This window comes from Piliocolobus tephrosceles, chromosome 21 (assembly GCF_002776525.5).
Source record: "Piliocolobus tephrosceles isolate RC106 chromosome 21, ASM277652v3, whole genome shotgun sequence".
Lineage (NCBI taxonomy): Eukaryota > Metazoa > Chordata > Mammalia > Primates > Cercopithecidae > Piliocolobus > Piliocolobus tephrosceles.
Window position 1 is genome coordinate 37,620,179 of NC_045454.1, and position 14,803 is coordinate 37,634,981.

The 14,803-nt window shown below is 46.7% G+C and overlaps 1 protein-coding gene across 1 annotated transcript in view; it reads right to left on the bottom strand.

Annotated features, from left to right (window-relative positions):
- LOC111554313 (cytochrome P450 4F22) overlaps nucleotides 1–14,803 on the bottom strand; it is a 29,074-nt gene that overhangs the window by 5,621 nt on the left and 8,650 nt on the right. The window contains exons 4-9 of the mRNA XM_023229747.3: nucleotides 9,376–9,429; nucleotides 9,128–9,255; nucleotides 8,797–8,918; nucleotides 6,018–6,285; nucleotides 2,679–2,745; nucleotides 2,437–2,566 (exon numbers count right to left, since the gene is read on the bottom strand). Of these exons, the coding sequence (XP_023085515.1) occupies nucleotides 2,437–2,566; nucleotides 2,679–2,745; nucleotides 6,018–6,285; nucleotides 8,797–8,918; nucleotides 9,128–9,255; nucleotides 9,376–9,429 (769 nt within the window). The remainder of the gene's footprint in view (nucleotides 1–2,436; nucleotides 2,567–2,678; nucleotides 2,746–6,017; nucleotides 6,286–8,796; nucleotides 8,919–9,127; nucleotides 9,256–9,375; nucleotides 9,430–14,803) is intronic.

Consider the following 14,803-nt stretch of genomic DNA (forward strand, 5'->3'; position numbering starts at 1 on the left):
GAAAGAAAAGAAAAGAAAGAGAGAGAAAGAGCAAGAAAAGGGCATTATCTCCTTGTAATATTATTGACTTAATATTTTTCCTTTGGACTTTAGGGCCCAAAATTGGGCTAATGATAACTCTTGGTTCATGTTCTAGATTAGATTAGTTTCCTTAAATCAACAGGTTCTCTTTCTTTTTTGATGGAGTCTTGCTGTTTCGTCCAGGCTGGAGTGCAGTGGCGTGATCTCGGCTCACTGCAACCTCCGCCTCCCAGGTTCAAGCAATTCTCACGCCTCAGCCTCTCAAGCAGCTGGGGTTACAAGCACACACCAATACACCCGCCTAATTTTTGTATTCGTAGTAGAGATGGGGTTTCACCATGTTGCCCAGGTTGGTCTTGAATTTCTGGCCTCAAGTGATCCACCCGCCTTGGCCTCGCAAAGTGCTGGGATTACAGGCATGAGCCACCCCACCCAGCCCAGGTTCTCTTTCAAAGAAACTTCATGGCTGGGCACAGTCACTCACGCCTATAATCCCAGCACTTTGCGAGGCCAAAGTAAGGGGATCACTTGCGCTCAGAGATTTGAGACCAGCCTGGGCAACACAGTGAGTCCCTATCTCTAAAAAAAACCTTAAAAATTAGCCAGTTGTGGTGGCACACACCTGTGGTCCCACCTACTCAGGAGGCTGAAGCAGGAGGATTGCCCGAGCCCAGGAGTTGGAGGCTGCATTGAGCTGTGACTGTGCCACTGCACTCCAGCCTGTCTCAAAAAAAATAAACTTCATCTTGCTAGCATCCCTGGCATAAAGGTATTCATCCATACAAACACCACTGTGAAAGCAGTAGCATGTTATTAAATTGTGGCTATACACCAACTCCTGCCCAGCTCTCTAAACCTGAGACATCTTCTCCATTTGTTAAAAAGGAAGATTAGCAAAGTGTTCGGGATACAGTTGCACCCCACTGAGCATGTACCCCTGAGGCCATAATGCAAAAGATTGAAATAGAACCGAAAGGAACCTCCTCACTATGTGAATTGATGCTATTTAATGCTGTGGCTTTGTTTTCCTTTTTTTTTTTTTTTTTTTTTTTCTTTTTTTTTGAGACAGGGTCTCACTCTGTCACCCAGGCTGGAGTGCATGGCATAATCTTGACTCACCACAGCCTCCACCTCCTGGCTTCAAGCAATCCTCCCACCTCAGCCTCCCAAGTAGCTGGGACTACAGGCATGCGCCACCCCACCCAGCTAATTTTGTGGGGTTTTTTTGTAGAGACGGGATTTCGTCATGTTGCCCAGGCTGGTCTCAAACACCTCAGCTCGAGCAATCCACCCCCCTCGGCCTCCCAAAGTGCTTGGCATGAGCCACCGCACCCAGTCTAACACTGTTTTCTTTTCATCACCCAGAATCAGCTCGACATAGCAGGAATCTGATAGAGACTGGGTTATTTGTTCTGATTCTCCACGTCCTCCCTGAGTTAGAACTATATACCTGTACCCTTTGTCATATGATTCTGCATTGCCTTCTGCTCAGGTAAGTGGAGTATATATATGTCCTGCCCCATTCACGCTGGGCTTGGTCACATGACTTGTTAACCAATGCAGTACTCTAGTGCAAGCAGAGCTTTTATTTTTATTTTATTTATTTATTTATTTATTTTATCTTTTTTTTTTTTTTTTTTTTTTTGAGACAGAGTTTCACTCTTGTAGCCCAGGCTACAGTGCAGTGCAACCTCAGCAACGTCCACCTCCCAGGTTCAAGTGATTCTCCTGTCTCTGCCTACCGAGTAGGGGGGATTACAGGCGCCCGCCACCATGCCTGGCTAATTTTTGTATTTTTAGTAGAGATGGGGTTCACCATGTTGGCCAGGTTGATCTCGAACTCCTGACCTCAGGTGATCCACCCACCTCGGCCTCCCAAAGTGCTGGGATTACAGGCGTGAGCCACCTCGCCTGGCCGAACCAAAGCTTTTAAATTTCATGTCTTTGTGTGCTTCTGGAATCTGCCTTGAGAAGAACACGACCCAGGGTAGCCTCTGGTCCAAAGAGAACAGAGAGGATGTATATGAAGCAGATCTGAACCCAGCTCTTAGTTTGGAAGCAACTCCACTCCACTTAGCCAAGAGCAGCAGCAACTAGAGTAATGAGCAGACAAGAGCAAGAAATATGTGCATACAAAAGCAAGAAATAACTGCTGGCTGTAAACCACTAAGTTTGGGAGCTATTTGTTATGCAGCATTATTGCAATAATTGCTGACCAGGACACTTTGAGAACTTCTGCATTATGAGGCAGGCATAGGCAGTATCACCACGCCCATTTTATAGTGGAAGAAATTGCAATTCAGGAAGCTAAAGTGACTTGTCTGAGGTCATACCATCAGTACATGGGAGAGAAGAGGCTTACACCCAAGGCTCTGGCGTCAACCTGCCCCCTCCCTTCCCTGAGCTCACACTCACCACTCCAGCTCCTCCAGCTCCCGGCCTTTCATGACTTCCTGAATCTCTTCCCGGCATTTCTCCTGGTATTCCGGATACTTTGCCAAATTGAACAGCACCCAAGAGAGCCCACTGGATGTTGTGTCGTGACCTGCAGGTAGATGAGGGTATCTGAATGGAGGCTGCCTGAGGAAAGCAGAGATGCTATCTACAGACAATGATGCCCCTTCCTGCCCTCCTCCAGCCTCACCCCACATCCTCACCCTCAAACATGAAGGTGTCTGCCTCAGCTCGGATATCCTCGTCTGACAGTTCCTTTCCATCTTCATCCTGGAATGGGCAGTAGAGGGTGCTCAGCCCACTTCATCCCACCCTCTGCATCCTAGGGGTTCCTCAAAACTCAGATATCTCCCCCCATCTTTTTTTTTTTGTTGAGATGGAATCTCGCTGTATCACCCAGGCTGGAGTGCAGTCACGCAATCTTGGCTTACTGCAGCCTCCGACTCTTAGGTTCAAGTGATTCTTGTGCCTCAGCCTCCTGAGTAGCTGGGATTACAGGCACATGCCACCACTCACAGTTAATTTTTATATTTTTAGTAGAGATGGAGTTTCACCATATTGGCCAGGCTGGTCTCGAACTCCTGGCCTCAAGTGATCCACCTGCCTCATCCTCCCAAAGTTCTGGGATTACAGGCGTGAGCTACCACACCTGGTTTCCCTCTCTCTCTTAAGCCAAGCTGTGGGGGGAATTATTCCAGGAAGATGGAAATATGCAACTTGTCTAATAAAGATGGAAAGTGCCCAGCATGGTGGCTCACGCCTGTAATCCCAACACTTTGGGCGGCCAAGTTGGGAAGATCACTTGAGCCTAGGAGTTCAAGACCAGCCTGGGCAACATAGTAAGACCCCATTTCTACAAAAAAATAATTAGCCAGGCGTGGTGATGCCAGCTGAGACAGGAGGATTAAGCCCAAAAGGTCAAGCCTCCAGTGCATCACTGGACTGCATCACTGCACTCCAGCCTGGGTGACAGAGCAACCCTGGGTGAGAGATGCTGGTGAGGCTATGGAGAAATAGGAACACTTTTACACTGTTGATGGGAATGTAAATTAGTTCAACCATTGTGGAAGACAGTGTGGCAATTCCTCAAAGACCACTTGACCCAGCAATCCCATTACTGAGTATATAACCAAAGGAATATAAATCATTCTATTATAAAGATACATGCACAGGTATGTTCACTGCAGCACTATTCACAATAACAAAGACATGGAATGAACCCAAATGCCCATCAATGAAAGACTGGATAAAGAAAATGTGGTACATATATACCATGGAATATTATTATACAACCATAAAAAGGAACAAGATTATGTCCTTTGCAGGGACCTGAATGGAGCTGGAAGCCATCATCCTTAGCAACCTGAGGCAGGAACAGAAAACCAAACACCGCACGTTCCCACTTATAAGTGGGAGCTGAACAATGAAAAAACACAGATGCAGGGAGGGAAACAACACACACTTGGGCCTATCAGGGTGGCAGTAGGAGGGAGATTATCAGGATAAACAGCAAATGCATGCAGGGCTTAATACCTAGGTGATGAGTTGATAGGTGCAGCAAACCACCATGGCGCATGTTTGCCTATGTAACAAACCTGCACGCCCTACACATGTATCCTTGAACTTTAAATTTAATTTCATTAAAACAAAATTTTTTTGAGACAGAGTTTCTCTCTTGTTGCCAGACTGGAATGCAGTAGTGCAATCTTGGCTCACTACAACCTCTGCCTCCCAGGTTCAAGCGATTCTTCTGCCTCAGCCTCCAGAGGAGCTGGGATTACAGGCGCATGCCACCACGCCCGGCTAATTTTTTTTTGCTCTTTTTAGTAGAGACGGTGTTTCAACATGTTGGCCAGGCTGGTCTCGAACTCCTGACCTCAGGTGATCCTCCCGCCTCAGCTTCCCAAAGTGCTGGGATTACAGGCATGAGCCACTGCGCCCGGCTTACCCTGGAACTTTAAATTAAATTTTTAAAAAACAAGAAAAAAGAAAAGAAAGATGGAAAGAGGGACAGAATGTCAACAGTGAGGAGAAAAAGGGAGTTCATATTTCTTGAGCAGCCTCTAACACCAAGCATCCCACTAGATGCCTGACAACCATGGTATAAAAGGAGAAACTGAGGCTCGGGAAGAAGAGTCATATGACTAAGGTCAAACATCCACTAAGTGACAGAGCCAGGACTGGAATCCAGGACTATTTGAATCCAGAACCCAAAATGTCTACAGATACACCAATGAGTGACCATACAAGTGTCTCATCTCTTCAAGGTCATCTATCTCCCTCCCTCCCTCCCTCCCTCCCTTCCTTCCTGACTTTCACTCTTGTAGACCAGGCTGGAGTGCAATGGCATGAGCTCAGCTCAACGCAACCTCTGGCTCCCAGGTTCTAGCGATTCTGTTGCCTCAGCCTCCCAAGTAGCTGGGATTACAGGTGTGCACCACCACGCCTGGCTAATTTTGTATTTTTAGTAGAGACAGGGTTTCTCCACATTGGTCAGGTTGGCCTGGAACTCCCGACCTCAGGTGATCCGCCCACCTCAGCCTCCCAAAGTGTTGGGATTACAGGCGTGAGCCACCGCACCCGGCCCAAGGTCATATATTTCATTTTTGCAATCGTGATGAGCTGAATGGTGCCCTGCCCACCCCTACCCCCACCCCCACCCTCCCCCCGCCCCGCCGCTAGAATTCGTAAGTCCTAACTTCCAATACTTCAGACTATGACCATGTTTGGAGAGAGGCATGAGCCACTGCGCCCGGCAGTAGAAATAATCTTTGTAGAAATAATCGAGGCAAAATGAACTCATTAGGGCAGGGCCCTAATCCAATGTGACTGGTGTCCTTATACAAAGAGAGGAAGACAGAGACAGGCACAGAGGGAAGATGATCTGCAGACATAGGGAGAAGACAGCCTTCTGCAAGCCAGGGAGCAAGGCCTGGAACAGATTCATCCTCCATGGCCCTTGGAAGAAACCAGCCCTGCAGATACCTTGATCTTGAACTTCTAGCTTCCAGAACTGTGAGAGAGTAAATTGTTGATGTTTAGCCCATTTAGTTTGTTGTACTTTGTAATAGCAGCCCAAGAAAACTCACCCAATGAGTCTTACATATTCTGACCCCATCCCAGACCCATGTGAATTTTTTTTTGTTTTGCGTGTGTGTGTTGTTCTGTTTTGTTTTGTTCTGAGACAGAGTCTCGCTCTGTTGCCCAGGCTGGAGTGCAGTGGCACCATCGTAGCTCACCGCAGCTTCCAACTCCTGGGCTCAAGCCACACTCCTGCTTCAGCCTCCCAAGTAGCTGAGACCATAGGCATGCAGCACCACACCCAACTTATTTATTTTTTGTGGAAACAGGGTCTCCCTGTGTTGCCCAGGCTGATCTCCAATTCCAAGGCTCAAGCAATCCTCCCACCTCGGCCTCCCAAAGTGCTAGCATTACACGTGTGAGCCACAATGCCTAATGGAGTTCTAACATTTATCATTTTATATGCAATTCCTGGGGAGGCCATCTAGGGCAGGGCTCCACCCTCCAGGGCCCAGCCTCACCCTGGCTAGGAGCAGCACATCAATGAAGTCCAAGGTCTTCCCTTGCTTGGCCTTAAGCCAGGCCTCGGCCCCCTGCTGACGCAGTGCCCGCCGCCGTTCCTGGATAACTTCAGTGGTGAAGTGGTGTACCATGTCACAGGCCTGCCGGAACCTCCGCCCATCCGCTGAGCGGTAGTAAATGAAGTCGAGGTAATGGTGCAAGCGATACTGACGCCGGACAGCCAGAGCGCTCAGTTCAATGATAGCAGAGATGTAATCACTCATCTTCCTGCCAGGGAGAAAGGAAGCCGTGAGTGTAGCCCCTTCCTCCAGCACAGCACAGCCATGGCTTGACTAAGACCCATGGTTTGGCTAAGATAAGCCTTCACTCCCCATTGAGTAGATAACAAAGAGAAACCCTATATTAACTCTATTTTTATTTCATTTATTTATTTTTTAGATAGGGTCTTGCTCTGTCACCTAGGCTGCAGTACAGCGGCATAATCATAGCCCATTGCAGCCTCGAACTCATGAGCTCAAGTGATCCTCCAGCCTCGGCCTCCCAAAGTGCTGGGTTACAGGCCTGAGCCACCACACTCGGTCCCAGGTATATTTTTAAACAGGCCCAAAGAGGGATAAGGACTTTCGACATAGGCAGAACAATTGTAGCATCACTAAAGCTAAATGGTTACACTCCTCAGCATGGGAGAGAATATTTGCACATTATATATCTGATAAGGGATTGGTACCTAAAATAAATAAAGAATTCTTAAAACTTATTTTAAAATGGGCAATGGATATGAATAGACATCTCTCCAGAGAAGGCAGAAATGACCAAGGAGAATGTGAAAAGATACTTAACAGCACTGGTCACCAGAGAAATGCAAATCAAAGCCACAATGAAATACTACTTCATTCCACTAAGATGACTAAAATCAAAACTTATAGTAACAAGTGTTGGGCTGCACTCCAGCTTGAGCAACAGAGCAATACCCTATCTCTTAAAAGCAAACAAACAAAACAACAACAACAAAAAGCAAGTGTGAGTGAGTATGTGGAGAAACTAGAGCTCTCACACTCACTGGTTGAAAGAGCAAAATGGTACAACTACTTTGTACCATGTTGAAACCCACTGAAATAAAGTTTAGTAGTTCCTCAAAACGTTTAAAATGGAATTACCATATGACCCAGCAATTCTGCTCCTAGGTATATAGCCAAGAGAATTAAAAATACATGTTCACACAAAAGTTTGTGCATGAATGTTAATAGCAGCATTATTCATAATAGTCAAAAAGTGGAAACAATGTCCATCAATGGATGACTGGATAAACAAAATATGGTATTATGTGGTAAATGGAATATTATTCATCAATGAAAAGAAATACATAACCGATACATGCTACAATATGGATGAGCCTGTAAAACATTATGCTGGGTGAAACAAACCAGACACAAAAGTCTGTATGATTCCATCTGTGTGAAATATCCATAACAGGCAAACCTATAGAGACAGAAAGTAGATTGGTGATTGTCTAGACCTGAAGGAGAAAGGGAAGGGCAAGGGTTGCTAAAGTGTATGAAGTTTCTTGGAGTAGGGGGAGGATTGATGAAAATATTCTAAAATTGATTATAGTAATGGTTGCACAACTCTGAATACACTAAAAGCAATTCAGGTGTATTCTTTAAGTGAGTAAATTGTATAGTATGTGAATTGTCTCTCAACAAAGCTTGCGTTAAAAAAAAAAAAAAAACACTAATGGGTGAAGCATGCTTGCAGGGAGCTGTCCTCAGTCCTGAAGTGGGCTTATTTTTATGCCCTTATTGCAGTCTGTCGTTTTCTTGTTTACTTACTTATTCATGGTTACTGCCTGTCTTCCTACTGAAATGGAAGTTCTAGAAAAGCAAAATCTTGTCTTTCTTGTTGACTATGGTGTTCCCAGCACCTAATTCAGGGCTGGCCCTTACTAGGCACTCAGGAAATATTTCTTGGATTAATTAATTATTTAATTTCTAAAGTCATCTTTAATTATTTAATTACTAAGACCATCTCTGCCTTATCCAACTGGAACATGTCCCTATAATGCCTAGAGTAACAAAGTCATTAGCTTGTTACTGAGGAGCTACTACGTGTGGCAAGCTTTGCATTAATTGTCTCCCTTATTCCTTATGTCCCCACTTAGACTATAAACTTCACAGAACTGTGACTGTCTGTTGTTCACCACCCTGTCCTCAGCAGCAATATCATGGCGCCAGGCACATAGTAGGTGCCTAATGAATATTTGATGAATGAATGAATGAATGAATGAACCAAGGCATTGATTATTTGATTCATTTACTCAACAAGTATCCTCTGAGCATCAATTATGTGCCAGGGCAGTGCTACATAGTTTTATCCTTAAAGCATCTCTCAGACAGTAAGAGATTGACATCCTTTTTTTACAAATAAGGAAACTGAGCCTCAGAAAGTTGGGAGGACACTGTTCAAAGACCACACACTCTTCATAGTAGAATGAAAAAATACTAACATTTACTAAGCACCTACTATATACCAAGCCATTGATTCACATTATCTCATTTAATTCTCACACAATGACTATGGGGAAGGAATTATGAAGTCCATTTTTTGTATTAAAAAAAAGGGAAGCTCAGAGAGATGGTCAGTTTCCTGGAACCACATGGCCCATCCGTGGCAGAGCTCCCATAGGCCAGAGTTGTCTAATGCCTGAGAGTTCCCTTTCTCCTGCCACCATCTTGCCCCTAGAGCAGCTGGCTCCACAGTCCCAAGAAGGGTCACACTCACTCTTGGCAGTTGCTGTTGTAGCTGAAGACGCACTTCTGAAGACTGTCCAGGGTCATGAGGCTGATATGCTCAAACATATCAAGGGAGACCACTGAGCCCTCTGCCAGACGCCGCCATTTAGCCTGGAAGAGAGATACATGGTGACCGCGCATGGAAACCAGAGACGGGGAGTCAGCCTAACAAGGACCCGACTGCATTTTCACTACAAGCTCATTTTATAGATAAAGTCAGTGAGGCCTCCTGACATCACATGGCTTGCCCATGCATGAGTTGGAGCCTGGACCAGCCTCACTCCCAGGACACCCACTTCCCACAAAGCCTTGGGACTCACATGCATAATGTCAGTGCACTGGTTGAAGATCTTCATGTAAGGCTTCAGGATGTCAAAGTGGAAGGCAGGTGTCAGCAGGCGACGGTGCCGGCTCCACTTGTCACCTTTGCTGAGCAGCAGCCCATCCCCTGGGCCCAGAAGACTGAGGTTAGGGACCTCTCCTGTTACTCTGAAACCCTCCAAGGAACCCCACGCTCTTCCCTCTCTTCTCTGAAGCCCCAGCCCCAGCCTACCCACTGGGCACTCACCTAGCCAAGGTTTTAGGAAGCCATAGAAGAGGTCATCCTTGGGGGCGATGGCAGCTGTGGAGGGCAAAGGACCAATGATGACTCCAAATAGAGTCCTTCCTTCCTTCCTTCCTTCCTTCCTTCCTTCCTTCCTTCCTTCCCTCCCTCCCTCCCTCCCTCCCTCCTTCCCTCCCTCCTTTCTTTCTCTTTCTTTCCCTCTCTCTCTCTCTCTCTCTATCTCGTTCTCTCTCTCTCTCTCCCCTTCTCTTTCTTTCTTTCTTTCCAGATTCTCACTCTGTCACCCAGTCTGGAGTGCACTGGTGCAATCTTCACTCACTGCAACCTCCGCCTCCCAGGTTCAGGTGGTTCTCCTGCCTCAGCCTCCTGAGTAGCTGGGATTACAGGTGCCATCATCACGCCCAGCTAATTTGTTTGTATTTTTAGCAGAGACAGGGTTTCACCATGTTGGCCAGGCTGGTCTCGAACTCCTAACCTCAAGTGGTCCACCCACCTCAGCCTCTCAAAGTGCTGGGATTGCAAGCATGAGCCACCACGCCTGGCCTCAAAACAGAGTTCTAACTCTTGACCTTTGCTTATGACTTCCTTAGGCCTCCTCACTGGGCTCTGACCTCCCACTGTATTCCTCCAGTCCATCCTCCACACTTACCCGAGAAAAATCCGTATAAAACACTGATCTCAATATAAGCCTCCCCTGCTCAAACGCCTCCCATGGCTCCCCATTGCGCTTGTAAAAAGTTCAGGTTCAGCCTGGCATTGAAACCCAATTCCATCTGGCCCCTGTATGCCTCTCCCACCTCACCCTTCAACATACACCAGAAAACCCTATTCTCATCACATGTTGTGGATCACCTCTGAACCTTTGGTCAGGCTGAGCTGTCTATCCAGAATAGCCTTCTTCACCTGAGCCTTCCCCTTTTATTTTCTGCCAGCTCAGGTCATGAATCACACCTCCTGTGCTCCCAGCCTCCAGCCTCACCCTGTCCAGTGTGTCCCTCATGATGGCCCCAGGAGAATCTCATCTGACTATCAGATCTGACCATGCCCCTTCCTGCTCACACACCCATCACCCTCACATACCAGCCCATTTTCCAAGCCCTGAATGATTTGCCTTTGTCCAAATCTCTCTCAAGACACCTCTGTCTTCCATCCCCCATTCGACATCACAGAACTAACACCACATAATTTTTTTTTTTTTTTTTTTTTTTTTTTGAGATGGGGTCTTGCTCTGTCACCCAGGCTGGGGTGTATGGTGAGATTATAGCTCACTGCTGCCTCCAATTCCTAGATTCAAGCGATCCTCCCACCTCAGCCTCCCGAGTAGCTGGGACTACAGACATACACCACCACACCTGGCTAATTTGTTAATTTTTTGTATAGACAGGGTATCGCCATATTGCCCAGGCTGGTCTTGAACTCCTGAGCTCAAGTGATCCTCCAAATTCAGCCTCCCAAAGTGTTGGGATTACAGGCATAAGCCACCATGCCCAGCCACACCACAGAACTTTTCTCAGCTCCTCAAAAAGACCACGTGCTCTCTCTTCTCTGAGACTTTCCACCAGTTGCTCTCTCTGCCTCAAACACTCTTCCCTCATCCTGTAGTCTCAACTTGAATGCTTCTCCCCACCCCTGACCCAGCAATCACTCTGGATTGTATCCACTTAGTTACAAGCTCCTTAACAGAAGGGTTCATGTTGATCACTGATATATTGTGCTAAATAAATTTTTATTAAATGAATAAATAAGTCAATCCAAGGATGGATGAATGAAAGAATAAATGGGTGGATGGATGAGTAGATGGACAGATGACTACACAGATGTAAGAATAAGTGGATGGATGAATAGCAGATGGATAGATGGTGGGTGGGTGGATGGATGGACGAATGGATGGTTGGATGGATGGATGGTGGATGGATGGATGAATGGATGGATGGATGGATGAATGAGTGGATAGGTGGATGGTGGATGGATGAGTGGACGAATGAATGCATGGATGGATGGATGGATGGATTCTCCTTCTATATACTGAACAGATTTGGGGCTGAATGGGCAGAGGCCCGGGAAGGAAGTATCTGAAATTTGAGTGGTATCACTTTTACCTGAATGTGACTCAGCCACCTACACACACACACTCCCTAGGAATTGGCCAATTGCATACATAATCATCTGCCCACTCATCCTCCCATTCAACACACCTCTTCTGCTTCCTTTCTGTGCCCAACCCAAGTTGGGTGATGCTGGGGACCTACAGATGGCTCAGCTCTATGCCCTCCCTGGAGGAGCTCCTGAGCAGGACAGGAAAGGGAAGCAGAGGCATGCCATGCCACTACCAAGAAGGTAGAAAGTGTGGTAGGTGCTAAGGAAGGCTCAGAAAAAGGGCTGTTGCAAGTCAGAGCAGGCTTCCTGGAGGAGGCAGCATTGAAGAGGAAAGCAGGAGTCCAGTCACTCCTCTCCTCTCCGCGCTCTGGACTCCAAGATAGGCTCCACAGGGATCTTTCTGACACCCAGATCTGGTCAATAGCTGCCTTGTTCAAATACCTCCCATGGCTCCTTGTCACTCCTAGGATAAAGTATAAGTGCATTCACTTTGCAGTCCAGTTCCTGCTTAACTGTCAGTCTCATTTCCTATTCCCCCCAACATATCACCTTCACTGCAGCCACCGTAAGTCACCTGAATTTCCCTGGAATTTTCACACATCTGCATCAGTGCACTGGCAGGACTTTCCATCTGGGACTCCTTCTCTGGCAAACTCCTAGGCATCCTTTAAGGCCCAGCATCACTGACACCTCCTCCAGGAAGCCTTCTCCAAACTCCCTTCTCAGCTGAACCATTGCTCTCTCATCCTCAGGTTCCTTTTCCACTCCAACTCTGATCACTCAATGCCAGGAAAGTCTGTGTCCACGTTCCTCACCAGTTTCCCCCTCCGGCAAAAAGGAGATGGTAGTCCAGGTGCAATGATTCGCACCTGCAGTCCCAGCACTTTGGGAGGCTGAGGCAGGAGGATCACTTGAGCCCAGAAGTTCAAGACCAGCCTGGGCAACACAGCAAGACTCTGTCTCTACAAAAATGTTCTTTAAAAAGAAAAAAAGGCCGGGCGCGGTGGCTCAAGCCTGTAATCCCAGCACTTCGGGAGGCCGAGACAGGCGGATCACGAGGTCAGGAGATCGAGACCATCCTGGCTAACATGGTGAAACCCCGTCTCTACTAAAAAAATACAAAAAACTAGCCGGCGCGGTGGTGGGCGCCTGTAGTCCCAGCTACTCGGGAGGCGGAGGCAGGAGAATGGCGTAAACCCGGGAGGCGGAGCTTGCAGTGAGCTGAGATCCGGCCACCGCACTCCAGCCCGGGCAATAGAGCGAGACTCCCTCTCAAAAAAAAAAAAAAAGAAAGAAAAGAAAAGAAAAAAAAAGAGGGAGAGATGAGATGAGATGGTGTATGAAATACCCCCACACGGTGCCAGCATGGAGAAACTCATGCTCAGAAAACTGCATATCACTGTGTTTGAGAACTTGGGTTCTAGGCCAGCCAGGTCTGGGTTCAAATTCCAGCCCTGCCACTAACTAGATATGTAAGCCTGGACATGTTACCACTGCCAAAGGAGAAAATAGAACAATCCTCCCTCATGGTATCCCTATAAGACTCAACAAGCTCTTGTGTTCCTGGCACATGGTAGGTGCTCGTTAAACATGTGTGTATGTAAATATATAATTGACCAACTGTTGGCTATTTTTATTACTATGATTAAAATGATTTTTTATTGGCATCAAGAACTTGTGAGATAAATGTTTGGGTTTCCTGTTAATAGAAAATTAATGCAAGCTCTCTGTGGAAAACCACAAGGTGATTCCTTAAAAAGTTAAGTACAGAATTACCATATGACTTGGCGATTCTACTTCTAGGTATCTACCCAAGATAGAAATGAAAACATATGTCCACCCCAAAACTTGAACACATATGTTCATAGTAGCATGATTCACAACAGCCAAAAGGTGAGCAGATAAACAACAACAACAACAAAAATCCATACAGTGAAATGAAGTCAGCCCTAATGACCAAACTGGACAATATAGCAAGACCTCATCTCTACAAAAATAAAAATAAAAATTAGCTGGGCATGGTGGTGCGTGCCTGCGGTTCCAGCTACTCAGAAGGCTGAGGCAGGAGGAGGATCGCTTGAGCCCAGGACTTCAAGGCTGTAAAGAGTTGTGACTGCACCACTGCACTCCAGCCTCTGGGTGACAGGCTAAGACTCTGTCTCAAATTAAAAAAAAAAAAAAGAAGAAACTGATTCATACTACAACGTGAATGAACTTCAAAAACATTATGTTGAGTAAAAGAAAACAGACACAAAGAGATCACATTTTGTGTAATTCCCTTTCTATGATGTACCCAGAATAGGCAAATCCGTAGAGACAGAAAGCAGATTCGAGGTTACCAGGGGACGGGAGGAGGACGGAAATGGGAAGTGATTACTCAATAGGTGTAGAGTTTTTTTATGGAGTGATTAAAAATTTTGAAGCTGGAGAATGCTGGTGTTTGTCCAACATGGTGAATACACTAAATACCACTGATTGTTCACTTGTAAATGGTTAATTATATGCTACATGAATTTCACCTCGATTTTAAAAAGATGACATAAAAGCAAGCCACAATTATATGTCTATATATCATGATGTTCTCTATAAAGCATGTTTACCTACTTTCTCTCATTAATATTTCCTAGTCCAAAGGCCCATAAGATGATAGGGGAAACTGAGGCTCCAACAGGAGGTGGGCCCTCCTCCGGGCTCAAGGGCTATGCAGCTCCAAGCTCAGAGCAGCAAGCTACTCCCAGGTGTGGCCCCAGGAGGTCCTGATCGGGGGTGGAGTCTGTGACTGGAGCCTGATCTGTGTAATTCCAGGTGGGGGCACCCTGGAGCCAAAAGGCTGACTCACAGCCCCACCCTCTCCATCCTGGAGTTCCCTATCTGGCTTCTCTGGTGGGGAACGCAGAACATCCCTCCCTCCACTGGAGGAGGAGAGGACAAGAGGCTTAAGCATCTGCTACATGCCAGCCCCTGCTGGGGCGCTACTCCTTGGTCTGTTTGGAGTCTCAGAACCAGGCAGGATGGTGCTCAGGAAACTGATGCTCTGAGTGGGAGGAGGAGGGAGGAGGAAGGAGAAAGAAGAAAAAGAGAGGCCAGGCACTGTGACTCACACCTGTAATCCCAGCACTTTGAGAGGCCGAGGCAGGAGGATCACTTAAGGTCAGGAGTTCAAGACCAGCCTGACCAATATGGTGAAGCCCCGTCTCTCCTGGAAAAAACAAAAAAAAAATTACAAAAATTAGTCAGGTGTGGTGGTGCACACTCGTAGTCCCAGCTACTCGCGAAGTTGAGGCAGGAGAATCACTTGAACCCGGGAGGCAGAGGTTGCAGTGAGCTGAGATCA